General features: G+C 51.9%; 12 protein-coding genes across 12 annotated transcripts; 9 read left to right on the top strand and 3 right to left on the bottom strand.

Moving 5' to 3' along the window:
• Positions 1-303: 303 nt before the first annotated feature.
• On the top strand, positions 304-1,422 carry BO97DRAFT_336077 (putative HLH DNA binding domain protein; the record flags this gene model as incomplete). Its single annotated transcript, XM_025691449.1, has 2 exons — positions 304-382; positions 455-1,422. The coding sequence occupies 2 exons, from the start codon at positions 304-306 to the stop codon at positions 1,420-1,422; spliced, it is 1,047 nt and encodes a 348-aa protein (XP_025555632.1).
• Positions 1,423-2,715: 1,293 nt separating this feature from the next.
• BO97DRAFT_135153 (ANP1/MMN9/VAN1 family protein) lies at positions 2,716-4,341 on the top strand. The gene is made up of 4 exons (XM_025690069.1): positions 2,716-2,983; positions 3,086-3,717; positions 3,774-3,821; positions 3,875-4,341. Exons 1-4 carry the CDS (start codon positions 2,811-2,813, stop codon positions 4,255-4,257), a joined length of 1,236 nt encoding a protein of 411 aa, XP_025555631.1. The 5' UTR covers positions 2,716-2,810; the 3' UTR covers positions 4,258-4,341.
• A 902-nt stretch (positions 4,342-5,243) lies between these two features.
• Positions 5,244-5,743, top strand: BO97DRAFT_420777 (uncharacterized protein; the record flags this gene model as incomplete). The annotated part of the gene is made up of 4 exons (XM_025696678.1): positions 5,244-5,320; positions 5,375-5,430; positions 5,493-5,656; positions 5,714-5,743. 4 exons carry the CDS (start codon positions 5,244-5,246, stop codon positions 5,741-5,743), a joined length of 327 nt encoding a protein of 108 aa, XP_025555630.1.
• Positions 5,744-6,534: 791 nt separating this feature from the next.
• BO97DRAFT_135048 (4-hydroxyphenylpyruvate dioxygenase family protein) lies at positions 6,535-8,573 on the top strand. The gene is made up of 4 exons (XM_025690068.1): positions 6,535-6,686; positions 6,762-7,578; positions 7,678-7,842; positions 7,974-8,573. The coding sequence occupies exons 2-4, from the start codon at positions 6,908-6,910 to the stop codon at positions 8,356-8,358; spliced, it is 1,221 nt and encodes a 406-aa protein (XP_025555629.1). The 5' UTR covers positions 6,535-6,686; positions 6,762-6,907; the 3' UTR covers positions 8,359-8,573.
• A 36-nt stretch (positions 8,574-8,609) lies between these two features.
• Positions 8,610-10,549, bottom strand: BO97DRAFT_475257 (acyl--CoA ligase). The gene is made up of 4 exons (XM_025700391.1): positions 9,879-10,549; positions 9,773-9,809; positions 8,836-9,707; positions 8,610-8,774 (listed from the first exon to the last, which is right to left on the bottom strand). Exons 1-4 carry the CDS (start codon positions 10,410-10,412, stop codon positions 8,679-8,681), a joined length of 1,539 nt encoding a protein of 512 aa, XP_025555628.1. The 5' UTR covers positions 10,413-10,549; the 3' UTR covers positions 8,610-8,678.
• A 516-nt stretch (positions 10,550-11,065) lies between these two features.
• On the top strand, positions 11,066-12,907 carry BO97DRAFT_335827 (putative G-patch DNA repair protein (Drt111); the record flags this gene model as incomplete). Its single annotated transcript, XM_025691443.1, has 5 exons — positions 11,066-11,249; positions 11,349-11,768; positions 11,827-12,611; positions 12,664-12,756; positions 12,809-12,907. The coding sequence occupies 5 exons, from the start codon at positions 11,066-11,068 to the stop codon at positions 12,905-12,907; spliced, it is 1,581 nt and encodes a 526-aa protein (XP_025555627.1).
• Positions 12,908-13,028: 121 nt separating this feature from the next.
• On the bottom strand, positions 13,029-13,793 carry BO97DRAFT_410856 (uncharacterized protein; the record flags this gene model as incomplete). The annotated part of the gene is made up of 1 exon (XM_025696155.1): positions 13,029-13,793. The coding sequence occupies one exon, from the start codon at positions 13,791-13,793 to the stop codon at positions 13,029-13,031; it is 765 nt and encodes a 254-aa protein (XP_025555626.1).
• Positions 13,794-14,390: 597 nt separating this feature from the next.
• BO97DRAFT_402874 (E2 SUMO-conjugating protein UBC9) lies at positions 14,391-15,753 on the top strand. The gene is made up of 4 exons (XM_025694606.1): positions 14,391-14,598; positions 14,687-14,847; positions 14,926-14,949; positions 15,063-15,753. Exons 1-4 carry the CDS (start codon positions 14,564-14,566, stop codon positions 15,314-15,316), a joined length of 474 nt encoding a protein of 157 aa, XP_025555625.1. The 5' UTR covers positions 14,391-14,563; the 3' UTR covers positions 15,317-15,753.
• A 486-nt stretch (positions 15,754-16,239) lies between these two features.
• Positions 16,240-18,837, top strand: BO97DRAFT_361402 (asparagine synthetase B). Its single transcript, XM_025692412.1, has 9 exons — positions 16,240-16,366; positions 16,470-16,520; positions 16,582-16,607; positions 16,665-16,691; positions 16,745-16,780; positions 16,856-17,004; positions 17,065-18,320; positions 18,383-18,487; positions 18,552-18,837. The coding sequence occupies exons 1-9, from the start codon at positions 16,341-16,343 to the stop codon at positions 18,592-18,594; spliced, it is 1,719 nt and encodes a 572-aa protein (XP_025555624.1). The 5' UTR covers positions 16,240-16,340; the 3' UTR covers positions 18,595-18,837.
• A 259-nt stretch (positions 18,838-19,096) lies between these two features.
• BO97DRAFT_402872 (porin) lies at positions 19,097-20,801 on the top strand. Its single transcript, XM_025694605.1, has 6 exons — positions 19,097-19,250; positions 19,343-19,376; positions 19,463-19,551; positions 19,616-19,646; positions 19,848-20,350; positions 20,415-20,801. Exons 1-6 carry the CDS (start codon positions 19,203-19,205, stop codon positions 20,562-20,564), a joined length of 855 nt encoding a protein of 284 aa, XP_025555623.1. The 5' UTR covers positions 19,097-19,202; the 3' UTR covers positions 20,565-20,801.
• Positions 20,802-21,004: 203 nt separating this feature from the next.
• On the bottom strand, positions 21,005-22,213 carry BO97DRAFT_475252 (DnaJ domain protein; the record flags this gene model as incomplete). The annotated part of the gene is made up of 2 exons (XM_025700390.1): positions 21,795-22,213; positions 21,005-21,701 (listed from the first exon to the last, which is right to left on the bottom strand). The coding sequence occupies exons 1-2, from the start codon at positions 22,100-22,102 to the stop codon at positions 21,005-21,007; spliced, it is 1,005 nt and encodes a 334-aa protein (XP_025555622.1). The 5' UTR covers positions 22,103-22,213.
• Positions 22,214-23,016: 803 nt separating this feature from the next.
• Positions 23,017-26,619, top strand: BO97DRAFT_431342 (methionine aminopeptidase; the record flags this gene model as incomplete). The annotated part of the gene is made up of 9 exons (XM_025697487.1): positions 23,017-23,056; positions 23,137-23,271; positions 23,345-23,940; positions 24,001-24,264; positions 24,320-24,481; positions 24,535-24,621; positions 25,101-25,364; positions 25,452-25,730; positions 25,828-26,619. The coding sequence occupies 9 exons, from the start codon at positions 23,017-23,019 to the stop codon at positions 26,617-26,619; spliced, it is 2,619 nt and encodes an 872-aa protein (XP_025555621.1).
• Between the last annotated feature and the right edge of the window lie 233 nt (positions 26,620-26,852).

The following is a 26,852-nucleotide window of genomic DNA, read 5'->3' as shown; positions in this document are numbered from 1 at the left end:
AATTACTCTCAGACATACCGCAACGGTGCAGGCGTACATATCAGAGACATTCTCCAGTTAAGACGCATCAGCCTCAGACATACAGCACCACCCCAACTGCAAGAGACGGCCCCTTCGTCTTACACACAAGCGGATAGTTCAGAGAATTGTGGCATCTGGAATCTGACAAAATGTCTGACACCATCTGCCGGCGCCCCTCATCGTGAGTACCCTTCCTCTGTCCTTGCCTCCAAACGCAGGACTGACAGCTCTCGGCTGCATAGCGAAATGCGCACCATCTCCAGTGCCTCCAGTACTGCAGACATGAGCGACGACCGTCGTCTACCTCCGCTACCTCGCGTGGAGCCACTGCCCCGGGGTCCCTTCAACCCTTTCACTTCCGGTATCCTTGCTCATTTTCAAGCCACTGTTGCCCATACCAGCTCCAGCAGTTTGGAGCAGATTCACCATCAAGTTCCTAGTCCGCCCACCTCTCACGATGCTTTTCCCGTCAAATCACCTTGGCCACCAGCGGAACACATGGTGGCACCACCATCGCCAGCGATCTCCGCTGATGGCTCTTGGCCAGACTCTTTGCCATCCACCAAGACTCGAGAATTTCACACGCAACTCACTCACATTGAAATCTGGGCCTTGATATTCCCCAAGAACATCAACCGCAAGCCACCGTTGCAGCAACTTTGTGGACGTAAGCGTAAAGGAAGCATGATCACTGGAGACGGGGACGGCCAGAGGGAGAAGCACAGAATCGCAGAAGGTAACCGCCGCAAAAACCTCAGCCACCTGCATCGGGATCTCGACAGTCGCATCCACGACTTCTTCCTTGAGCGCGCAGGCTGGAATCCATCCAAGAGCCTCCCTGAATCGAAAGAACATATTGTACAGGCTGCCATATTTTTGATTGATTTCATGGGCTTGATCATTGTCCACTTGATCCGACAGGAGAACGAGATGCCGCATGACCTGCCTGATAGGCTGCAAGCCCAGATGCGTTGCATGCATTTGCAGGAACTGGTGACCAGCCTGCAACAGCAAAATCAGACCTCTCAGCAACAAATCAAGGCTTTGAAACAAGAGAACCGGATGCTGGAAGAACGCAACCAGACGCTTGAATTCCAGCTGAAGACGTATGAGCACATGTTTCGCGCGTCCAAGGGCGAAAATATGCCCCCTCAATCAATGCCAAGTCTTCAAGAGGTCAAGCCGCGGAACATGCTCCCTGGCTTGAGGGTTTTTTGTGACGAGATCGCCGTCAACAGTCCTGATTCTCGATTGGAACCCATTCCAACTGCACCAAGCCAATCATTTGGTCATTCTTACCTGAGCCACACTCCCCCCGTCACTGGACCCTCCTCACCGATGTTTGCGCAAACTTCTTACTCGGTACCGGCTTCGCGACGCCCATCGCTTCCATCGCCCTAGTCAACCTTGTTGCCTACATGAAATCAGCCGAGGACCCTTCCTGGCCGTACAAAACTGTCAATTCTGTGTTGCATATAGAGGCTGGTACATATCGCAATTGCAACTTCGTCATCACCTCACACAACCGTGTTTTTCTTGCATAGCGGGAGCGTTTATCATCGACATACACTTGCGACATATGAGCTTTCCTGCATATTGGTTCATTTATTACTTTTTCGAGTTTGGAATGCACTCGATGGACCTGTCACCCTCCCTGGTGCCTGCCGAATCGAAGAGATAGAGATGTACATCAAAAGAAAAAGGTCGTTTCGGGGAACATCAGCGCCGGGGTTTCTCATGGAGTTTACATAGTTTCTTTCATTGTTTATATTGGGAGGGGACCAGCAACGGAAGTATAACTGAGGGCTATATTTATTGGCGTGAAATGGAATCTACTTGGAAAGCCATCTTGTCATTTACTAGAGATATACACATAAAATCAATTTCGGTATTCTAACTCTTGTTTCAACTTCTTGTGCGCTTCGTTAGCTCCGGCTGCGTTTCAGAACCAGTAGAAATCGGTATGAGGGAGTCTCAGAGTGACATGCAGATATAGCTACGCCAGTTCAGGGACTGCAATTGATAGGAAATGAATAGTCCAGGCAGCAATTGAGCAGAATTTCTGTCCGGAGAACCTTGTTGTTTTGAGGAATGGTGTCTTCGTGATGTTATGCAGGGTTATACAATGACTAATGTGTCATTAGTAAGTCACGCTCTAAAAAGCAATGCACCAATCCGAGAGCGGCCAACTGGATTCTGGCTGGACCTCCGGGCGGGTCGAATCTTCCAATCCCTCGCTGTCAAACTGGGACTTCCCCTTCGACGACTGTCCCGAATTCCTCCTCTTGGGCTTGCGACGCTGGCATTGAATTGTCAAGGATCAGCAGCGCCTTTTTCGAATCTCTTGTCCGGCTCACGTCTACGTTCGTTTCGTGCTTAATTCTCCCTCGTTGGGTTTTTGGTGCCGCGCTTTACCGCAGCCAGCCCTTCGATCCCCTACAACCCTTTTCCTTCCCCGGGCGATCGCAGGCTTCCCCCCCCCTTCTCCATATCGCATCGTCAACATTGCCCACTTTGTCAACCCATCGGGCTCGTACCCAACTCAGAGGTCGACGTTGTTCGGCTCCTACGTCAAATAATCTTCGCTTTGCCGGGTGATTTGCCTCTCCCTTCATTCGTCTACCTCCTCGTCGATCGGAGAGCGTTTCACTGGCCTCCTTGAATCGGGGCGATACATCAGCCACGAGAAATTGTCGCCTGTTGTGAGCGTCGGCGACTTCAAACCAAGTGAAGCAAGACAAATAACGGGGGCTGACTTGCGTTCAACCCAACTCTCTTTCCTCTACAAGATGTTGCTCCCCAAGGGTGGTGTAACGTGGAAGTCGGCTAAAGCCAGGCTGCCTCCATGGCGGGCTGTCTTGTTCATGGTGACACGGACTAGATTCCTAGTATCGCTGGCCGTGACTGGCTTGATGGTCCTTTTATGGCGTGGAATTAGCAAGTCAGCTTCAGAGATGCAGAGGTGAGTTCCACCTTCACGTCGAGCGCGCAGGTCGCGGTGCAATAACCCCCTTGCCATAAGCTCAGCCACGCGACGAATTGAGACGCTGATGACTGCATGTAGCTTCTATTGCTATGGTCCTCCGAAGTCGCCAATGGATATGTCCATCAACGAAATGGTTGAATGGAATGCACACCTTCAGACTCCTGTGGTCTTCAATCACCATGACGCCTATCAAGTCAACTCGTCCAACATCAAGCATGTCGATCTCAACCCCATCAAGTCAACCCAGCAGGCCGTCGCGAATGCCGAGCGAGTACTCATTCTGACCCCGTTAAGAGACGCCTCCGCTCATCTGATTAATTACTTCGACCTTCTCTACAAGTTGACATACCCTCACGACCTCATCGATCTGGCCTTCCTCGTTGGCGATAGCAAGGATGACACTATGGCTGTTCTTACCGCCGAGCTGGCTCGTATCCAGTCACAGACGGATGAGAAGATTGCGTTCCGCAGTGCTACAATTGTGGAGAAGGATTTCCATAGCGATTTCCAGATGAATGTCGAGGATAGGCATTCATTTGCGGCCCAGGGACCTCGTCGCAAAGCCATCGGCAGAGCTCGCAACTACTTGCTCTATTCTGCTCTCAAGCCCGATCACGCCTGGGTCTATTGGCGAGACGTTGACATTTCTGACAGCCCTCCCAGCATTATCGAGGACTTTGTTGCTCACGACAGGGACATTCTCGTGCCAAGTATGTAACGCATCATAACGTGTCCTCGATGGACTCCATTCTAATTGTTATTTCAGACATCTGGTTCCACCGCTACAGGGATGGCCGCGATATTGAGGGTCGCTGTATGTTTCCATTCAATAAACTACCTCATTCACTCTTTCGCTAACTCCAGCAGTTGACTATAACTCGTGGATCGAATCCGACAAGGGACGCAGACTACGCGAGACCCTCGATCCGGATACTGTCTTGGCTGAGGGTTATAAGGAGTACGACACTGGCCGCAAGTACCTCGTTAGTATGGGCGACTGGAGAAACAACAAGGATGAGGAAGTCGAGCTGGACGGCATTGGCGGAGTTAACATTCTCGTCAAGGCTGACGTTCATCGGTCCGGTATTAATTTTCCTGCTTACGCCTTTGAGAACCAGGCCGAGACCGAGGGATTTGCCCGCATGGCTAAACGTGCTGGGTACGGCGTCTGGGGGTTGCCAAACTACGTCGTCTGGCATATTGATACTGAAGAAAAGGGTGGCAACCTCGGGGGCCGCAAAGCGTATTAGCTGCGTTCCGGGTTGATCCTATTTCTATGCAGTCTGAATGAAGCGACCATCTTCATTCCTTGTTACCAAAACTCGAATACCCCCTGTTTCCTGTGTACATCCGAGCCGTTATGATGGTCATATATGTGGAGGCTCACCTATTACGTCTTTTTCCTTCAACATTTGTCTTCATTTCAATATTCCTATTACATCTGTTCTCTTTGCCTGAATGCATTTTACGGACGCTGAGACGGAAACCTCACGATCCTGGTAATTACTCTTCTTTGTGTTGCGTTCTAGGGTCATGTCTCGATTTGTTGGCGCTACAGGAACAATGTTCAGAGGTACTGAGAGGAGCTCATAGAGCGATAGTTGTTTTGGGCTCTGGTTGGAGCTTGCCATATTTCTTTGTTATGGGTACTGTGCGAGCGATGAGCATGATCGCGCAGAGGATTGGTGTCTGGTGTCCATGTGCCTATTAGGAATGTTCGGTGGTGTACAGCTCGTGCACATGGCGCTTGACTGTCTCTATCACTGGACCAGAGCCTGATGCAAGGCCCAAGATCAGTACTTTAAGAAGTGCACAGTACGATCTCTGGTGTCCAGTTGCTGTATGTCCTGTATATCAGTGTAATAAACAGAGAGGCTAGTAATCTGTCAGGCTTGTGCTGACTGTCCAGGCAGGATAGCTGAGTAAATAATCTATCAAGTACTTCGCCACAACTGATAAGCAGAGCCCCGCTTGAAGAATGATCCCTGCTTTGAGACATCTTCTGATCTTCAAGACAGCATTTGAGACATGGGGGTAGACTAAATCCCCGTGAGACCCGAACCGGATAAGTTCTTGCGCCCTCAAGCTCCTGTCCCCGCCCACTAATTAGCACTACCCCCGCTTTCACTTCCCCTCGGTTTATGTTGACTTCGAATGCTCCTCTGCCTCCCCGTTCTTTACTGCTGCCTGTACCAAACCAATACACTGCATTCCTCATCGCCGACTGTCTTGCAAGATGTCTGTCAAGAACGAATATCTTTGCATCCTCCCGGACAAGCCGGACGCCCTGGCCAAAAGACTGGAAGTACGCGCGTAGGTTTGACCCTCCAACCACCACCGCTGGCACAGGGCTGAACATTTGTTTAGACAACATCTCACCAACATCACGCCTCTTGTTGACTCAGGAAAGGTGGTTCTGGGTGGTATGTTCGCGGTTTCCCATCACCTCAGCATTTCACCAGATAAAATCACTGACCTTGTATAGGAGCCATGCTCGACCAGCACCCCAACCCAGGTGACGCCGTCTCCTTCAAGGGTAGTGTTCTGATGTTCGTGGCGGAGAGCAAAGAAGAGGTGGAGGAGTTGGTCAAGAATGATATTTATTCGAAGTCTGATGTATGGGACCTGGAAAAAGCGCAAATTATTCCGGTATGTTCAACACTCATATTCATTGCGCGCGTGCTGAGATCCTCCGGCATACTCTAGTTCAAGTCTGCTGCCCGGGTGGCTCTGTAGATCTTCCTGATATAGTCTTCCAAATGCGATAACATCGTGGATACTCTTGACACACTTTGACCATGCCTTGCTCGTTGTTATAGATCACTGAGCCATTACGGCATAACAGCCATGTGATCTAGGCTAACTCAATATCGCCGAGTTATCCCCCGCAACACTTGTTGCCGGGCCACCTTACGCTGCGTCTCATGATGACTGCCAGGTTTCTCTCCGGAAGCATTGACTGTACTTCTATCCTACCGCTCCCCGTACGCCTCCACTGCATTGCTATGCATAATCGAGGGGCTATCCGCATTTGCATACGTTGTACCGCTAGGCCTTTCTCCTCATTCGGAAGACCATGTACACGCGGCACTCGCCCTGTCGTGACAACTGTCGCCGATTTCTGGTTTCTAGGATGAAGCCTATGCTGCTTGAGTACCCTAGCTCCAGCGCTGCGGCAAGCTAGTCGCAGAGTAGTCTGCATGGATGATGAAACGGTCGTTCCAGGCATTCGTTGAGCCTTCTATCATTCGGCAAAACATGCAAATCCTGGGCTTGGCGCAGATGCTTCGATGCGATGCTACCTCGAGTCACCAACTCGTCATACCATGCACTATGATCGACCCCTGTTGTTCCGTCGTCGAACTGGAAGCCATCAGACTACATGGATTGCCAGTAAGTCAGCGACTATGGCACTTACCTTTAGTAAGGATGCTAAGTCGCGTGATGGAAACAAGATGCTTGACGTAAAGCCGAAAGGCAAATTGGAAGCTGATGTATGCATTAGTCACGAGTAGTCAGACTGGTGAAACGGTGACGTTGATATCACACTCTCGAGCAAGTGATCGATTACAGGGTTAGGATGAAGTGCAGGGTCAACCGCCCTTGCGAAGATCTCTTACGGAATCTGATAATGTAGATCACTTGATTATGCATCAACAGCGCCCTGAATCTCCGCTTGGTATGTACCGGTCTACTGATTCGCATTCTCACGTCACGGATAGTATACATGTTCCATTATGCTCAAGTATATTAGACAGCCATGAGAGACGGACAGGGGCAAGTGTGAGATGATGACTACGACTCCTTCACAACACAAAACAGCCCGCGGATCGGAATCTTCTATCGTCTGTAACCCACGGAACTAGACTCCGTTCTGCCTTTACCTTGAATCAAGTCTCCATGCCTTCCAACGAGTCTCTTACTCACGCTGCCCCGGCCAACAATGCTGTCCTCCGCAACATCAACGCCAACTATACCGGCTATGACTATGTAAGCTGGTACGTCGGCAACGCCCGCCAAGCGGCCACCTACTTTGTCGCCCACTTCGGCTTCAGCATCGTCGCCTACCGGGGACCGGAGACTGGCTCCTATCTCTCGTGCTCGTACGTCGTTGCCAATGGCACTGCCCGATTCGTGTTCACCGCGCCCATCGTCGCACCCTACAACATCTCCGAGAAGCGTGGCGCGGCCGAGGATCGCAGGTTACTCGAAGAGATCCAAGCGCACCTGAACAAACACGGGGACGGGGTAAAGGACATCGCCTTCCAGGTCGACGATGTGGCAGGGGTCTGGGAGCATGCCGTCCAGAACGGGGCCGTTTCGCTCCAGGAACCCACGACGCTAAAAGACGACGTCGATGGCGAGGTTCTCCGTGCCACCATCAAGACTTACGGCGACACCGCGCACACCCTCATCAACCGATCCGCATACCGGGGGGCTTTTCTCCCTGGATATTCCGCCGTGTCGGGCTTGGACCGCTTGAACGACTTCCTACCGCCTATCGATGTGATTGAGATTGACCATTGCGTCGGCAATCAACCATGGGATGGGTTGGACACGATTGTTAAGTTGTAAGTTGATTGTAGCAGTGTGGTTTCAAATCGTTACCACAAAACGCATTGTAACCGCTAACCATGACCTTCTCTGCCTTCGTTTCTTGCCTGCTTCAGCTACGAGGATGCACTGAATTTCCACCGCTACTGGACCGTCGACGACAAGGATATGTGCTCGGATTTCTCCGCCATGCGCTCGGTGGTCGTTGCCTCGCCGAACGAAGTGATCAAGATGCCGATGAATGAGCCGGCTATCGGTCTGAAGAAATCCCAGATTGAAGAGTAAGCGTCCATCGGCCGTCGACTTGACTAGATCGAATAATCCCACCTCTCCCCTTCCTCTTATCACAGATGACTCAAAACTCAAGAGACCGAAGAAACTAACCCAACCACCTCTTTTTTCATTCTCATAGATTCGTCGACTACTACAACGGCGCCGGCTGCCAGCACATCGCCTTCCGAACCACCGACATCATCGCCGCCGTCGAGAACCTAGACAAGCGCGGCGTTAACTTCCTCTCCGTGCCGGACAACTACTACGCCACCATGAAGAAACGGCTCGCCGCCAGCAGCCTGACCATCGCGGAAAACATCGATACGCTGCAGAAGTATAACATCCTGATCGACTTCGACGAAGGGGGCTACCTGCTGCAGATCTTCACGAAGCATGTCGTCGACCGGCCGACGGTGTTCATTGAGATCATCCAGCGGGAGAACTTCGATGGGTTCGGGGCGGGCAACTTTCGGAGCTTGTTTGAGGCGTTTGAGCGCGATCAGGCTGCTAGGGGGAATTTGTAGAGCGTTGACTTTGTTTGGGTCTGTGAGCGTTTGCTTTGATTGCTTTGCGGGTGTCTGGATGTTATTTTTCTATGAAGAGGGACAGGGGTGGCTTGAGGATACTAAATTGTGGCTGTACGGCGGATGTCTTCACTTTCGGCTGTACTAATGAAAGCTTTGGGCTGGGACCAGATTGCGAATGCGTTGGAAGATGATAGAATGACCAGCAATAGTGGTTTCAGGATTGACATAAGAATAGCAGAAATTCTATACTTCCATCTTCCCTTTTTCTTTTAAGCTTGCGCGAGTAGATCTAGATTTATAGTTTCCAATCATACAGTCTATAGCTTGGCCTTAACCTTCAGCATCGCCTCGGCGACCTTGCGCCGCTGGATCTTGCCTGTAGCCGTCTTGGGGATCTGCGGCACAAGCCAGACCTGAACAAATGTATTAGCATGCCAGCGTTCTCGACCCCCAAACAGAGACTAAAAAACCTACTTTCTTCGGCGTCTTGAATTTCGCCAACTTCGACTCAACCCAAGCCTTGAGTTCTGCCTCCGTGGCACTCGCGCCGTTTTTCACAACCACCGCGGCGCCAATATCCTCACCGTAGTGGCCCTCATCGGGGAGAGCGAAGCAGACCGCCTCCGCCACCTTGGGATGATGCAGCAGAGTGTTGTCCAGCTCGATGGGACTAATCTTTTCACCACCCTTGTTGATCAGCTCCTTGATCCGGCCCGTGATGATCACATAACCATCCGCGTCCTTCTTTCCCTGGTCCCCAGTGCGGAAGAAACCGTCCTTCGTGAAAGATGACTTGTTGGCTTCCGGGTTGTTCAGGTAGCCTTTGGTGACGTTGTCGCCTCGAACGCAGATCTCCGCCTCCTGGCCTTGCGGCACTTCATTGCCCTCCGCGTCTAGAATCCTCACTTCTACACCCTGTCCAAGGCCCACGCTGCCTGGTTGGCGCTTGGCTGGGGGGAGAGGGTTGCTGGTCATCTGGTGCGCAGCTTCGGTCATCGCGTAGGCTTCCAGGACTGGGGCTTTCAGGGCCTTCTCGAGGTCCTGGAAGGTCTTAGGGGAGAGTGGGGAGGAGCAGGATCGGATGAAGCGGATGGAAGGGACAGGGTTGGGCAGCTGAGTCTTGAGGAGGATCTGGTGGATGGTGGGCACCGCAGAGTACCAGTTCGCCTTGTAAGTGATGAAGTCAGACCAGAACTCCGAGGCGGAGAATCGCGCCGGGACGATCACCGAGCCGCCTGAGTATAGAGGCGCCAAGAATGCGGCGAGGAGCCCGTGGACATGGAAGAGCGGCATGACCAGGTAAGTGCGATCTGTGGGCGTGAGGTTGTAGGTCGCTTTGATGTTGCCTGGGTGGGAGTTGTTAGGTCAACGGAATTTTGAATATAGACTGGAATCAAGCCTGGCAACTTACGCATAGATGTAGTCAAGTTCTTGTGTGAGAGCGGGACCTTCACCGCGAGTAAGCAATGTTATATTATAAGATGGTGAACCTGAATACAAGGGAGGGCGATACGTACAGCCTTGGGCCTGCCAGTTGTACCGCTCGTGTGCAAGACGAGAGCAATGTCATCGGGATGAGCTTGCTGAACGTCCACGCCTCCATTTCCAGGAAGCTTTCCACGTTCCTTCACATCAAGAACGATTTCCTGGCCGTTCCAGTAGCACTCCGCGATGGCGGCATTGTACTTCCTCCCCGCACGGACCGCGGGTCCCTCCTTCGCGTATGATCCTTGGGGGATCAAGACTAGGGTGGAGCTGAGATCGTCGATATAGAATTCGAACTCTTCCTGCTTATAGGCAGGGTTGAGAGGAGCGGCGATCGCCCGCTGCCACGAGGCGGCTAAGAATGCGACAATGAACTCGTACGAATTGGTCAGCGCCAGTGACACGGCGGCGCCATGTCCGACCCCAAGCTTGGCTAACTTGGCCTGGAAGTCAGCAACATGGCTGTGTAACTGCTGATAAGTAATCGCCAGAGGGCTGGTTTTATTGGGCACTAGGATGGCGATTTCCGCACTATCGGAGGAGAATGACCGCGCCAATGTTGCCATAGCGAGTAGTGTGCTGCACGAGGGTGACACTTAAGTCTTGGCTGTCAGGGGTCTTGAAGGACGATGATTTGAATAAAGTAAGTAGGATGACAATCGATCTTCCGAAGTCACAATACTATTCTTTTCTTTGTTTGAGTCTCTACTTCTGGGGTCAAGAGACAGCAGACAGGAAATTGCATCATCTCCCTACCGCCCCGGTTAATCATTAGGCATCCATAATCTCTTAATCCCTACCTAGTGATTAGTGCCAGTACTACGGAGAGTTTGTTCCGTTTGGCCTCGGGATTTCCTATTTCGGTTCCAAAGCTCTTCGCCACGCTATCAATCCCCCGTCTCGGCTTGGCAAGCGGTGAGTTGAACACTTTTGCTACTAAACATTCGCCAGCCGTTGGTTTTCTGTAGGTTCCACTGGAAACCTGCACTTTTCCTCCCGGAGTTGCGGATATTCTGCCGCCGATGGCGGTGTAGCAGGCGGTAAGGACTAGCCGCCGCCCCGGAACTGCCGCATCACAGTACCATTAACCTCATACACTTCTGGAGTTATTGGCTGATTTGCGCTGTCTAAGCTTACTGGACTTGTGTTATCTATCGGCATCTCGCTTCTTATAGCTCTAGCTAGAAGTAACATTTGACTACTCCAGCTGCCATTCATAATGAGCTCCGATCCCGCCCCCGCAAGGCCCGGGGGTGGCCTGTCACTTTACGCCAATCTGCTGGATCCGTCCGCTGATAATTCCCCCGGGACGATTTCACGCGCGCCTGTTGTTTTCAAACAGGGTGCTGAGGCTGAGGCCCAATCCGATGATCCAGCTGCCAAGAAGCAGCAACTCAGTGCCGGTAGACCTATGCCCTTCTCCATATAACGAGCTTTCCTGTTTCTTTGACCGATCTGATTGCTCACTTGTCCGCTCGGTGATTCACGTTGATGGCATTCAGCTTCTCTGCGATTTCAACCTACCAAAAGACCACAGCTCGCGAATCAGAAACCGAAGTTAAAGCCCACATTGCCTAAGGGCCCCCTTGCTGCCGCGCCGGCCACAGCATCAGTCAAAACCACTCTTGCAGACTGGGCGGCCACCGAAGATGACGATGTCAACGGATTCTATGCCGGGCCGAAGAGGCAGCGCGGAGGCCGCAAGAAGCGCAAGAAGAACCGAGAAGCGCAAGAGTTCATACAGAACTGGGACGATATCTACGATCCGTCCCGGCCGAATAATTATGAAGAATATAAGCATAGCGATGAGCAGATAGCAGAGATCCGAGAGTGGAAAGACCGCCTATATGCACATCGTATGGCCAGGTCGCCTAGCAGGGATTCATACAGCGATGATGAAGGCTACGCACGTCCTCGGAACCGTGAGTTGGCGCTAATCGCCCGACAAGGACAGTTCACTTGCTTACCATGAGATGCCAGGTCAATTCGCGCCCCCAGGCAGTTTCGCACCGCCCCCGGGCCTCAATGATGTATCTCACAGGCCACCTGTTGAATCGCCTCCCGATGAAGAACCAACCGAGATCCAGAACGATGTACCGATGGCAGGAATTCCTCCGCCTCCACCGCCAGATGAACCACCGGTTCATGTTCCGGAAGACCCGACAGGCGAGGATGCTTATCTGCGCAGGTTCCAAATGTCGACGAGAGAAGGCTCAACCATTCCTCCCCCACCACCCCCATCTCGGCCACTGGACGCCTTGCAGCCAGCGTCTGCGACTATATCCCGTGCTCCAGTCCGATACACTCTACCTGCTCCTCCCGAGGATATACCTGCCTCGGAGGCAGAGCTTGAGGAAGTGTTCGCGATGGAGGAGCCAGGAGACGATGAGCCAGGAGACGATGGACAGCGCTCGCTACGCCCGGGCCAGAAGGGCTTTGCTGAGCGACTCATGGCGAAGTATGGCTGGACGAAGGGCTCTGGTCTTGGTGCTACAGGGTCAGGAATTGTCAAGCCATTGCAGGTTAAGGTTGAAAAGCAGAAGAAACGGCCGGACTCAGAAGGAGGTGGCTTTGTGACACCCGCTGGACGGGGTAAGGTTATCGGGGTTGCAAGAAAAAGTGAGGAGGAAGGCAAATTCGGCCCGATGAGCGAGGTCATCATTCTCAAGGGTATGCTCGATGGGATGGATCTTGAGGCCGAACTGGTTGGAGACGGAGAGAGCGGTGGCCTTATGCAGGAGATCGGGGAAGAATGCTCCGACAAGGTTAGTAATCCTTTGAGAAAGTTCTTGCGATTGCCATCTAACTGAGATGCAGTACGGCCGTGTCGAGCGAGTATATATTCCGCGACAGTCCAAGCCTCCTGTTCCAGTTTTTGTCAAATTTACTAATCAGCTTTCGGCATTACGGGTAAGACATTCGTGCGAGCAGCTCATGTCGATCGTGCTAATGAGGCTTGTAGGCGGTTAATGCTCTTGAGGGCCGAATATTTAATGGAAATGCCATTACTGCGCGATTCTACGATACACAACAATTTGAGGAAGGGAAATATGATGGTTGATATTGCCTAGAATTTAGTGCTTTTTAGTTACCACCAAACGCCGAGAATGATGCGACAAAGGGACATTTCCATAGCATTTCTAACGCTCACCTTGACTCCCATACATGGCAGGCCCATGTGGTCAGAATGTGATTTTATCAAACATGTCCTTATTCTGAGAGGGCTTGGTTTTGCCTGGACGCTGCAATTTAGTCTCAACTGCGTTACCCGCTTTGGCTTCTCGCTTCCTAGAAAGTGGGATGCCTGTCTGAGCCTTTGGCTTCTTGTCACCTTCGTTGCCTGCCTTAGCTACTTGCTTTCTAGGGAGTGGGATGCCAGTCGTCGACTTTGGCTTCTTGTCGCCTGCATTGCCTGCTTTAGGTTCTTGCTTCCTGGGGAGTGGAATGCCAGTCGTCAACCTTGGCTTCCTGTCACCTTGGCTGCATACCTTGGCTTCGTGACTTTTCTGGACCGGGATACCAGACTGGCTCCTTGGTTCTTCACTCGCATCGTTGCAGCCGCTGATCTCTTGGCCTTTTTGGATTGGAATGCCAGACGTCGACTTTGGCTTCGCATTACTTAGGTCGCATAAATTGGCGTCCTGACTCTTATGGATCGGGATACCAGACTGGCCCTTTCGCTTGACATCATCCTCGTTGCAGCTTTTGACCTCCTGGCTTTCGACGCTTGGAAGGTCCGAGGAGACTTGGGTTTCAACTTGACGACTCTTCTCTATATTGTCGTAAGCCCAGCAAACAGAGCATGTGCCTTTCATTGGAATCCCAATGGCTTGAGTATCAGTGCATTCATACCCCAGCTTGAAGGCCTTTTCGCATCTGATATCAATATCACGAGGCGCTTCGATGCAAGTGCACCAATAGAAGTAAAAGCGGATTTTGCAACACATATTGAGAGAGCTGTACAAGCTGTGTTGAGAATTCATTCAATAGTGCTCCGTACAGGAAGGAGGACGGGTCGGTCCGGTTGACACGGTTGACTCTGCTAATGAATATATCCTTCGTATCCTGACTAAATCATCTCTGGTGTTGGATCATACAGTCAGTCAAGCTAGGTGATATGGGAAACAGCATGTTTGAGCCAACAGCAAATCAAGCACACTTAAATAACCCAGCTGGTGCACACGAGACCCAGCTTGGATAGTTACAGTCCTATGGAGTAGATGGAGACCTTCCGACAATGCTTTGTTACCAACGCTTTGAAGACAAATCGTTGCTGGAGTAGTCATGATAGATATTTTACAACCTATGGTTCCATCCTTTGTGTCACTATAACAAAGACATGTGATGAACATATCACAAAGTAGATCATGCTCGACCAGTAACGAGGCAGGATTGGGAGGCAACTATAAACCCACGAGGTCATGTGACGAGTATGACCTGCAGCAGTGTCTGAGACTGATTGGCTGTGGGGCTCGTGGAATTGAGCCGGCGGGAAACAACTGGACATGGAACGATGCTCTGGAACTTCCGCTGCACATCCATTCACCAGGCCTGGACCTCACCTGCTCACTCTCTGTCAATATATATAACACATTCGTGTTCCTTTCATTTTCCTTCTTTCAAGTTCCTTATCTCTCATTCGGCTATATCTCAGTACTCCTCTTTCAGACTCACTTTTCCTTTACTACTTTGCAACTGTGAATCGCGTGTATCCGAGATGTCGCTTTGCATAAACCGCCTGACGGAAGAAAGGTGAGGGGTGGACATCAACCCAATTTATGGTGCGCTATCGTATGCCCAGTGAGGTGAGCTAACTTATGGCCTTGCGCTGCCCATACAGAAAGCAGTGGCGTCGAGACCATCCCTTCGGATTTTACGCGAGGCCGCATCGCAACCCTCAAGGCGCGCTTGACCTCAAGAGATGGGAGTGCGGTATCCCCGGAAAAGCGCAAACGTTGTGGGAGGGTGGGCTTTTCAAGCTTGATGTTACATTTCCAGATGGCGAGTTCAATTCTTCCTGTTATCGGACTTTTTCGATCCCGCGACATGGTATAACTAACCGCCGAATTCTCATCGCAGAATACCCTACCAAGCCGCCCAAATGTAAGTACAATCTTAGTTGCAAGATACCTCCATTCGTGCAATTTTGTAAACCCCTGCAAAATCTTCATTACATTGCGCGCAGTTCACTAAACATGTCTTTATGTGCTCTACAGGCAAATTCGTCCCTCCGCTTTTCCACCCGAACGTCTACCCCTCCGGCACCGTCTGTCTTTCGATATTGAACGAAGAAGAAGCATGGAAACCCGCCATCACCATAAAGCAGATTCTTCTGGGCATTCAGGACCTATTGGACGACCCGAATCCGGAGTCGCCCGCCCAGGCCGAAGCATACAATCTGTTCAAGAAGGATCGGCCAGCATATGAGAGACGCGTCAAACAAGTGGTCAAAGAAAACCCCGCACTTTGAGTAGTAGTACCCATGCATACATTGGATGTTACTATGACTCGTATAACTTCTGAGACCACAACCCTCTACAGTTGTCGCGTTACTCGGACCCAGACGTTTGTCCACGCGCTGATGCAGGTTTCGGCGATTCCCTGAATATGTGGCAAATGAGCGGATTGCTGCGGTTGGTGTCCTCTTTACGCTGAAGAAATTGGTGGTCTTCCAGCAAAGGATCTCTGCAACAGAAGGGTGGTTGATATTTAGAGGCTTGAGTTCTTCCAACCTATGACTCCACGGCGTCTTATGTCCTGAAACGTTTTGCATGTTGTTTCCCTTTCAATCTGCCGGCTGATTTATTTTATGTATTCCCTTCATATTGGCCAGTCCTTTTATTCCTTAGCGAGAAGCATGGCGTATCACAATCAACAAATTTGCAGAGCCATGTATGGCGTTCAGTAAGAGAGAACCTTTGGCTGAGGGCGTTTGAAATCCTACCGCACTGGCCGGCTTGGTGTTCTCCGTCCGTCATTTCTTGGCATTCCTTCTAGAACGCCATTCATTTGGGGCGGGATGCATGGGACGTCCGCGAAGACAGAACAGGAATTGAGCCATGGATCCCGTCGGGGTGATTCGCCTTGAATTGGGGACGGTAGACAACAGTAGAATCGACATACTGGCCTTGAGAGTCATTTCCTCTGCACCAGAGTTTACCGGGCATGATAGGATGAGTCCTGCTCAGTACTACAGTACGCTACTACTCATAGGATCCGTAACCTCCCAGACTTCACGAAGACTAGACCAATGGGGGCCGGGGAGAAAAGTCCAACGTCCGTCGGAGTTGGTTAACTAGTTATCTTATCGGGTGAGTCAGTCCAATTAGTTTTGACCGAAATCGCCCCGCCGGGAACGGGTTACTCATTCCCAATACTTATTTAAAACCCACCGGCTTCCTCCTTCGCCCCCAGACGGTCTCTGTAACGCTCGTCAATTGCTCCTAATCTCCTTGCTGTCAGATTCTCTGAGTGGTCGCTCAATTGTCGCCAGGATGTGTGGAATCTTCGCGTGTCACCAGTATGTATTATCTTGGAGAATAGAACAGAACTTTCTTTTCTCCATTCTTCCGAGCCCGCCACATTGCTGGGGTTTGAGTCAACTGCTAACCATGACCTACCAGTCACCCCGATGTGCAAACATTCAAGCCTACGGCCCTGCGCATGGCCAAGGCGTAAGTCATGCTCTCACTATCTGCCATTTCCGCGATGAGCTTTGCTGAATATTGCTTCTAGGCTGCGCCATCGTGGACCCGATTGGAGTGAGTCATAGTGCTTTGGAGAGTGGCCGATAGTAGCATTTTCTGACCCAAGACTAGGCGGAAGCTTCATCTCTGAGAAGACCAGTGAGTCGAGCATAATCGCATCGCCTCCGTCCGCAATACTAATTGAAATGTAGTCCTCACGCACGAGCGTTTGTGTATCGTCGGTGTCGGTATGTGGGCGTCATCGCTTACCCTTCCCGTGCGCAAAGTACCTCAAAATACCTAACAAGAAACCCTTCTTCAAGACTCCGGCGCTCAACCTCTTGTGAACGATGATGGCTCCCTCGCTCTGGCTGTCAACGGCGAGATTTACAACCACCGCATCTTGAGAAAGGGGCTCAAGGCCGACTATCAGTTCAAGACACACTCTGACTGTGAAGTTGTGATCCCGCTGGTATGTGTGACGGATCTCGAGGGACTTATTCCATGGCGCATCAGGTGCTGACAATCCTAGTATATGGAATACGGTCTGGACGCCCCCAAGCACCTCGACGGCATGTTCTCGTTTGTGCTTTATGACAAGAAGCAGGACAGGGTTGTCGCTGCACGTGATCCTATTGGTGTTACCAGCTTCTACATTGGCTGGTCCTCCGAGACTCCTGGTGCTGTTTACTTCGCCTCGGAGCTGAAGTCTCTGCACCCTGTCTGCGACAAGGTTCAGGCTTTCCCCCCTGGCCATATCTTTGACTCCAAGACCGGCGAGTTCACCCGCTACTTCCAGCCTAAGTGGTGGGACGCTGCCAATGTCCCTTCCACCCCTGTCGACTATAAGGTCATCCGCAACTCCCTGGAGAAGTCTGTGCGCAAGCGTCTCATGGCTGAGGTTCCTTACGGTGTTCTTCTGTCTGGTGGTCTTGATTCCAGCTTGGTGGCGTCTATCGCTCAGCGCGAGACCTTGCGCATGCAGGAGGCTGCCCGCTCCGCTCAAGAGCAGGGAATCTCATCCGACTTGGTTGGTATCGATGACGAGAACGAGCTTTCCACAGTCACCACCTTCCAACAGCTGCACTCTTTCTCCATTGGTCTGCCCGGTGCTCCCGACACTCAGGCTGCCCTGGAGGTTGCCAAGTTCCTCGGAACCAAGCACCACGCCTTTACCTTCACCGTGGAGGACGGCCTCAACGCGCTCTCCGATGTCATCTACCACCTCGAAACCTATGATGTCACCACCATCCGTGCCTCTACTCCTATGTATCTCCTGAGCCGCAAGATCAAGGCCATGGGAGTCAAGATGGTTCTTAGTGGAGAAGGCAGTGATGAGATCTTCGGTGGATACCTTTACTTCCACGCCGCCCCTAACAGGGAGGAATTCCACAAGGAGACCGTCAGACGTGTTAAGAACTTGCACTTGGCCGACTGCTTGAGAGCGAACAAGTCTACCTCCGCCTGGGGTTTGGAGGCTCGTGTGCCCTTCCTCGACAAGGAGTTCCTGGAGACTTCTATGGGAGTCGATCCCGCTGACAAGATGATCACCAAGGAGCGCATTGAGAAGTACATCCTGCGCAAGGCTTTCGATACCACGGACGAGCCGGATGTCAAGCCCTACTTGCCCGACAACATCCTCTGGCGCCAGAAGGAGCAGTTCAGCGATGGTGTCGGTTACAGCTGGATTGATGGCCTGAAGGATCAGGCCGAGGTGCAGATCACTGATGAGATGATGAAGAACCCCAAGCCCGAGTGGGGAGACGATATTCCCGAAACCAAGGAAGCGTATGTTATGCGTTATTCCACCTTATGGATGTCGAAGTTGTGTGAGCTGACTTGGAATTTAGGTACTGGTACCGCCTGATGTTCGATGAGCACTTCCCCCCCACTTGCGCGGGCACCGTTGAGCGTTGGGTACCCACATGGTCCAAGCAGTCCGATCCCAGTGGAAGGTAAACATGTGCCCTTGATATCGAATGACTAGAATTGTTTCGCTGACCGAGTTTAATCTTCTAGAGCCATTTCCACTCACAACGCCAAGTACGACAACGCTGTTTAAACGAATTAATGTGATCCTAAATAATGTGTATCGGGACTCAAATCTCTTGGGCATAGAAGCATGCATCGGTGATTTTATCCTGGAGTCAGGCATGGGGATGCGAAAGTAGAATTTGCCTTTATCATCTTTACCAGAAACTAGTTGTGTAAGATTGTACTGTAGCTGTGGCGTCATATCTCCAATGTATCTACTTTTGGATAACTTGCAAAAACATTGGTGAAATAGATCATAAAATTCCATGGGGAGATGAAAGTGATGCAGGACCGCAGGTACAGTAAAGCCGAGGCAACAATGGGAAGCTGAGATGGACGACCGGACCGGAGTCCCAACACCGCCAGCTCACGGCAAAGCAAAAGCACAGCCCCAGGCATCAGCATCACGGGACTTAGCGGCTTTTACCGGTGCCCGAGCGTCCACCAATCACGGTGTGGCATTTCTCCCGTGGCTTCCCCATTGTTTGTCTGCTTTGGCGACTCAACCTCGACCTCTTCCTGCCCTGTTTCCCCATCGTTTCCCTTTCCCTTCTTCTCCCCTCATCACCTCATCCTTTCCCGTCCACCACCTCCTCATAACAAGACCTTCTATTCCTCCACCCACCTCCATTCACAATGTCTGCTCCTGCTGCTTTCTCCGACATCGCCAAGGCGGCCAACGATGTACGCTGTCCTCATCAGTCGTTCTGAAATTTAACACCTCGGACGACCGCCTTTCCTCGAAGGGTTTTTCGTGCTAATGAACAGCGCAATAGCTCCTTAACAAGGACTTCTACCACGCCAGTGCCGGTGAGTCCCCCGAGTAGCCTCCGCGCCTCCACCAGGACGCGTTCGATCCTTCCTCGCGCGCAACCCTGCTAACATACCCTGCTTAGCCAGCCTTGAGGTCAAGTCCAAGGCTCCCAATGGCGTCACCTTCAACGTGAAGGGCAAGTCTGCCCACGAGGGTCCCATCGCTGGCTCCGTAAGTTGAACCGAACTCGTTTTAAGTTAGCTGCTTTGATACTAAACGTTACATGTATCAATAGCTCGAGGCCAAGTACGTCGACAAGCCCACCGGTAAAGGCCCCCTCCAATCACGCAAAAATTCATGCGAACATCCCTTGCGCAAACCTCCCGACCCTCCACCCGGAAGAGTGCCTGAGAATAGGCTCACGTTCATATTTGCGTGTGGCTATGCCTCGTCTAGACGCCTCTTCTTTCACTTCATGTCAAGAATTACCGAGCATGCGGTAGTGCTAATGTTCCGTCCTCGACCAGGCCTCACTCTTACCCAGGCATGGACCACTGCCAACGCTCTCGACACCAAGCTCGAGCTCGACAACAACATCGCCAAGGGCCTCAAGGCTGAGATCCTTACCCAGTACCAGCCCGCTAAGCAGTCTAAGGGCGCTAAGCTCAACCTCCACTTCAAGCAGCCCAACCTCCACGCCCGTGCTTTCTTCGACCTCCTCAACGGTCCCTCCGCCAACTTCGACGCTGTTCTCGGCCACGAGGGCTTCCTTGTCGGTGCTGAGGGTGGTTACGACGTCCAGAAGGCTGCCATCACCAAGTACTCCGCTGCCGTCGGCTACAGCGTTCCCCAGTACTCTGCTGCCATCACCGCTGGCAACAACCTGACCGTCTTCTCCGCTAGCTACTACCACCGCGTCAACGAGCAGGTTGAGGCTGGTGCCAAGGCCACCTGGGACTCCAAGGCCGGTAACTCCGTTGGCCTTGAGGTCGCAAGCAAGTACCGTCTTGACCCCTCTTCCTTCGCTAAGGTATGTGCCCACTGTGGATGTCGGGGGTGATTAGTTCTAACTTGTTTATCTTCAACAATTATAGGCCAAGATCAACGACCGTGGTATTGCCGCTCTGGCGTACAACGTTCTCCTCCGTCCTGGTGTTACTCTTGGCCTTGGTGCTTCCTTCGATACCCAGAACCTGAACCAGGCTGCCCACAAGGTTGGCGCCAGCTTCACCTTCGAGGCTTAGAGGAGCTATAGTTAGCATCTGTCTGCAAACAGGAGTCTAGTGTGTTCAATTTAGCCGATTACATGGATTTTGGGAGCCGTTAAGATAGAAACTTGATAGCTTGCTTCCGGTCTCTGGAAGGGCTATTGGCTTGCGCGGATTGGCCTTGTGAGTGGACGTGGGTTTATATGGATGTCTAGTTAATAATCATGTATCGTACTTACCGACGATAAGTGTATATCAAGTCTACAAGTCCCGTTTGTTCAATACTGTACATGCTGCAAGGTAGCAATTGACCCAGCCCGTCATCTGCATCCGTATCCGTATCCGACATGGTAATCACCATACTCCTGTATCAAGTATGTGTATGTATCCAGGTGTCCAACTCACTTCAATGCACATGGAGGCTAACTGAGCCATGAACCCCAAACCAATTTATACAAACACCGCTAGCCACAGCCTTATGGGTCTTTCCGTTTTGTTGCTTTTTCGTTGGGCCACTGAACCCAACCCGCCATTGTACCCGCTCCAAGCACGATCCCACAGACGGTGACGAACCGGACGGCGGTCGCCCAAGGGTTCCCCAGGTACTGTTCATTCAGCGCATCCATGGCTTTTCCTCTCCGCTCTCTCCGCCGCGCATCCTCCGCTGTTTGCGTCTTATAGTGACCCCTAGCATTGAAATGATGAATGGGATTCCTGTCAATGAACGAAGTCGGATCCTCGTCATTAGCAGCGGACGTCTGACCCGCCGAAGAAGCGCCGCCGCCACCACCACCCCCAGAACCCGGGCCTGGCGCACTCCTCCCCGTCCGACCATACCCGCCATTGGCATAAAAACTCGGCGGCGGGCCGCGGAATTGGCCGCGGCGATTACTCAACCCGCTGGCGGGGCGGGATCCGGCATACGACGTCCCCTTCGTATGGAGGTTGGCGCTGTGACTGCTGTAGCTGCCCATGGGATGTTGGCCGGCCGTCGCGGTGGACCGGGTGTTCTGGTACTGGGCATAGATCCCGTGGTCGCGGTCGTAGGCGGCGCGTTTGTTCGGCTGACTGAGGACATTGTAGGCGGCAGAAATCCGCGAGAAGCGCGCCGAGGCCGTAGGGTCGTCGCGGTTACGGTCTGGGTGGTGGCGCATTGAGAGGGTGTAGAATTGTCTGTTGTTTTTGAGGGGTTAGTTAGTCTTTGGGGAGGATTAAAAGGACAAGGGGATTTTAATTTTAGCTCTGGGGTAAGGGGAACGCGCGCACTTTTTGATCTCGCCTTGTGAGGCGGTTATTGGGACGTCGAGGAGCTCGTAGTAGGTTGGTTCGCGGGCGGAGGCGCGGTGGTGGGAGGTTGTTGAGAACGGTGTGGTGTGTGATTTTTGGGACGAGACATGTTTGTGTGAGTGTGAGAATGGACTTGAACGATTGTGAAGTCTGTGGATGTAGCTGGGTGTTGTAGATGATGCTGTTCGGGTTTGGGGTTTACAGCGTTGTTGGCGTCGAGTGGTGCAGGTGATGAAGGAGGAAGACGACGAAGAGGAGGCGGCGGTCCTCAGGCGAGGCAGTGACATTTCTCCCGCGGATATTATTGGTTACATGTAATGATGCTTTAGTTCCAAGTAATTCAAGCGGACCATTGAGGAGAAATATAGATGCGAGCAGAGTATAGGATGCACGCACGGGTGGAGGAGAGTGAGGGAGGAAATTCCGCCGCTCTTCGGAGGCGGGCTGCGTCATCGGGTGGCTTATCTGATCGAGACTAATCGAGACTAACCCATCTACCTGCGCATACTCCGTCCGTACTACAGTAGGGCTGGACTCGAGAACACATGAGGAGCTCTTCTCTGCGTCTGAGCTGACGCTACTGCATGCCTGCTAGGATATCCTAACCTATGTCCAGGGTCTGCTTTTAACCGTCGTGGCTCATGCTTAGTGTAAGGCCGATGAACCCATTCCTGATGCTTGACAAGACTTGTTTTGCGCATGATATACAACTTATGGTCTATGATAAAAATCAGATTGGGATTTTGCTTTGTAGACTGTGGCAGTCGTTGTGTTTGATATGACTGGAGATACTAAGAAATATCTCGAGAATTTAACCCATTAGCCTCTCCATTGACTACATGTACCGTCGCTCTTCACTGGCTGGATCATGCAATCATTATAATTATACCTGCTATCGCTGGGATGCCTAAATGCAAAGCAAAGACGTTGAGGCAAAAATCGTACTGCAACGAATAGTCGCAATCCAGTCGTCGAGCAGTGCACAAAGGTAGCTGAAATTCTATTAGCCACAAACAGTATTGGTAGTAATAGCACCCGCCAGTTGGTGCATCGCCAAATCCCAGTCAATCATCTTACGTCTTGGCGCCGACCGTCTTTTCCCCGTCGCCTCCGCCGAACTTCAATTTCCCCTCTTTTTTTCTACTCTTCCTTTCCACTCTCAAGTCTCACACCACAACCGGTTTCTTTCCAGCTTTTCAACATGGCTGCTCAGGCTAGTGAAAAGCTGCAGAAGCTCGACCGTAAGCGATCATTCCACTCTTCTCCATCCTATTTCTCCTTGTCCCGACATGTGACTGATAAGATTTCCCCGCGCCACTAGTCAACGGTCAGAGCGGCGATGCAAAGGCCGACGCTCCCGCCGCTGGTCAGGCTGGAACCGGAGAGGCGGAGGATGATTCCGACGACGATGAAGTTGAGGACAATAACACTGCTGCCGAGGGCGCAGCCAATGGAGGTACGGCTCAACGAGTATCCCCCGGACCATCTTCAGGCTCTCCCAGTGCTAACAGATTATCTTCGTCATGTAGCCGCCAAGAAAAAGAAGAAGCGCAAGTCCAAGAAGAAGAAGAAGGGCGGCGCCAAGGTCCAGAGCTCTCCTCCGCGCGTCCCGATCTCGAGCCTGTTCCCGAACAACCAGTTCCCCGAAGGAGAAATTGTCGAGTATCAGAATGAAAATTCATACCGGACCACCAACGAGGAGAAGCGTTATCTCGACCGCATGAACAATGACTTCCTGCAGGAGTACCGTCAGGGTGCTGAAGTGCACCGCCAGGTCCGCCAGTATGCACAGCAGAACATCAAACCCGGCCAGACTCTGACGGAAATCGCCGAGGGTATTGAGGATGCTGTCCGTGCCTTGACGGGCCACCAGGGCCTGGAAGAGGGCGACAACTTGAAAGGTGGTATGGGTTTCCCCTGTGGCCTGAGTATCAACCACTGCGCCGCCCACTATACTCCCAACGCGGGCAACAAGATGGTGTTGCAGCAGGGCGATGTCATGAAGGTTGATTTCGGAGCTCACATCAACGGACGGATTGTCGACAGTGCCTTCACTGTTGCCTTTGATCCTGTCTATGACCCTCTTTTGGCGGCCGTCAAAGACGCCACCAACACCGGTATCCGGGTATGGCTTCAGTGCTCCAATCTACTTATCCACCCTGAACTAACGATTTTCGACACATAGGAAGCTGGTATTGACGTCCGTATGAGCGATATTGGTGCAGCTATCCAGGAAGTTATGGAGAGTTACGAGTGCGAAATCAACGGAACCGTGCACCCCGTTAAATGTATTCGGAACCTCAACGGTCACAACATTGACCAGCACATTATCCACGGTGGAAAGAGCGTGCCTATCGTGAAGGGTGGTGATCAGACCAAGATGGAGGAGGGTGAAGTCTTCGCCATCGAAACCTTTGGAAGTACCGGAAAAGGCTATGTGCACGAGGATGTGAGTACTTGAGCTCCGAGGCGAGGCTACTTGCTTACTGACGACGTCGGATTAGATGGAAACCTCTCACTACGCTCTGGTTCCGAACGCCGCTCCGGTGCCTCTGCGTCTTTCTTCCGCGAAGAATCTGTTGAACGTCATCAACAAGAACTTTGGAACACTCCCCTTCTGTCGTCGGTACCTCGACCGGTTGGGTCAGGACAAGTATCTCCTTGGGGTAAGAGTATAGCCCGCTTTCATGGCGGAATCAGTGCTAATAGAAAGTCACAGTTGAACAACCTGGTACAATCGGGCATTGTCCAGGACTACCCCCCTCTTTGCGATATCAAGGGCTCTTACACTGCCCAGTACGAACACGTAAGTCTCATTTGCAGTGTCATTGGTATGTGTTCAACTTGCGCTGACTTGTCATAGACAATTGTTCTCAGACCTACCGTAAAGGAGGTAATCAGTCGTGGAGACGACTACTAAGAAGGCTGTTTTCACGCCTACAAATTTTGGCAAAGCATGTGACATGTCTGCTCCGTTTAGCATGAATATAAAAATACAAAACAGGATTATTCAGGAAACTGTTGAAAATACAGACAACATCAAGCTGGTCTTCGATCTCCACCTCATCGAGCCCCGTGTTTGTAAATAGTAAACCGAGTCATTCGAAAGGGCGAGAGCTGGATCAAACCATAGTCGGCATGCGGGTAGCCCCACGTGGAAAGCGTGTGCTCCGAACCTCTCAGCTTCTTGCTTAATCAGATCACTTTTCCTTCCACCTTGCGCTCTCGCCCCCTCTTTACTTCTTTTTTCTTTTCTTCTTATCCATGGCGTAGACTTGCCATTAGATCAGTCTCTCGTTTCACCCTTCAATTGCTGACCCATCCATTATGTCCTCTTCTGTTGTCGAAGCCGCCGCGGCAGGAACTTCACCGCATCTCCGCGTGTCCGCAGCCAAGAGTCAAGATCCCCAGTTCACAGCACAGGGTGACGAACCCTCCGCCAGAATCGCACCTCCGGAGAAATCGGCGGTCGATGATCATTTTTTTTGGACTTACACGGAAGAGCCACATCGCTCAAGGCGTCTAGCCATCATCAAAGCCCATCCGGAGGTATGTGATATTTATCCCGCCATCCGAACCGTGTCTTCTTCGCCGCCGGGCAGTCAATAGCTAAACAAGTCCCTCAATCTTCTATAGGTCACCAAGCTCTGTGGACCGGAGCCCCTGACCAAATATGTCGTTCTGGGAGTCGTCTCTCTCCAGATCCTCTGCGCCTACCTCCTCCGCAATACCTCCATGCTGTCCTGGAAGTTTCTCGCAACGGCATACGTGATCGGAGCGACTTCAAACCAGAACCTCTTTCTCGCCATCCATGAGATCTCCCACAACCTTGCCTTCCGGTCCGCAATGGCAAATCGACTACTAGCCATCTTCGCCAATCTTCCAATTGGATTGCCCTACAGTGCCGCCTTCAGGGTATGTGACTACACAAAACCCTCAACATCCTTGCCTATGTGCTACGTGCGGAGATATGATTCAAATGAAGAGGTACTAACATCATGGCGTTCCACAGCCATACCACCTCACCCACCATAAATCCCTCGGTGTGACAGGTCTGGATACCGATCTCCCAACCGCCGTGGAAGCGTTCTTCCTTGACTCGCTCCTGGGCAAGGCATTCTTCTGCACCTTCCAGATCTTCTTCTATGCCGTGCGGCCCATGTTCATCTACAGCCCTCCGTTCACATACATCCACCTCTTGAACCTCGCCGTGCAGCTGTCCTTCGATTACTTCCTGATCCAGTTCTGCGGCGGTTCGATCCAACCCGTCCTCTACCTCCTCATGAGCTCGTTCCTGGCCGGCTCGCTCCACCCCTGCGCCGGCCATTTTATCGCGGAGCACTATTTCTTCTCCCAGGTCTCGCACGGTACCGAGTCCCTCCAGGAGCTCAAGCAGAAGCAAGAAAAAGCATCCACTCCGGCCCCGCACCCGCTCGACTCACTGCCCCCGCCGGAAACATACTCGTACTACGGGCCCCTCAACTTCTTTACCTACAATGTCGGCCTGCATAACGAACACCACGATTTCCCCGCCGTCCCCTGGACCAGACTCCATGAGCTCCACCGCATTGCCAAGGAGTTCTACGAGCCCCTGCCTTGCCACCACAGTTGGGTGTGGGTGATCTGGACATTCATCTTGGATAAGAATGTGGGCATGTGGTGTCGCGTCAAGAGAGCACAGGGAGGTCGCCTCGTCGGAGGAGGAGGCGGCAACGGTCGTGGTGGAGAGGGAATCTCGGCTTCCTCGTCGGCTGGTCCGCAGGAGTCCGGAGATGGCTGGAAGGAAAGCGAGATCCAGAACTGATCTCTGTTTTACTTCCTTCCTGTCTGCCGTGTTGATATCATTATATATGGTGTTTGCTGGTTGATTGATTGACTGAACTGATGACCTCCCTTCTTCAAGTGTACTACTATCTATGGCAAGAACAGCTAAACATGACAAAAACCCCCTCCCTTCTCTGGTTCTCGGCTTTGATTTGCTTCTCCACCACAGACTTCGTGTGCGGAGCCCCGAGTCCTGTTTATGAGTTTGATGAG

Source organism: Aspergillus homomorphus, assembly GCF_003184865.1.
Source record: "Aspergillus homomorphus CBS 101889 unplaced genomic scaffold BO97scaffold_3, whole genome shotgun sequence".
In the NCBI taxonomy this organism is placed as follows: domain Eukaryota; kingdom Fungi; phylum Ascomycota; class Eurotiomycetes; order Eurotiales; family Aspergillaceae; genus Aspergillus; species Aspergillus homomorphus.
This window is presented reverse-complemented; position numbering and strand designations above follow the sequence as displayed.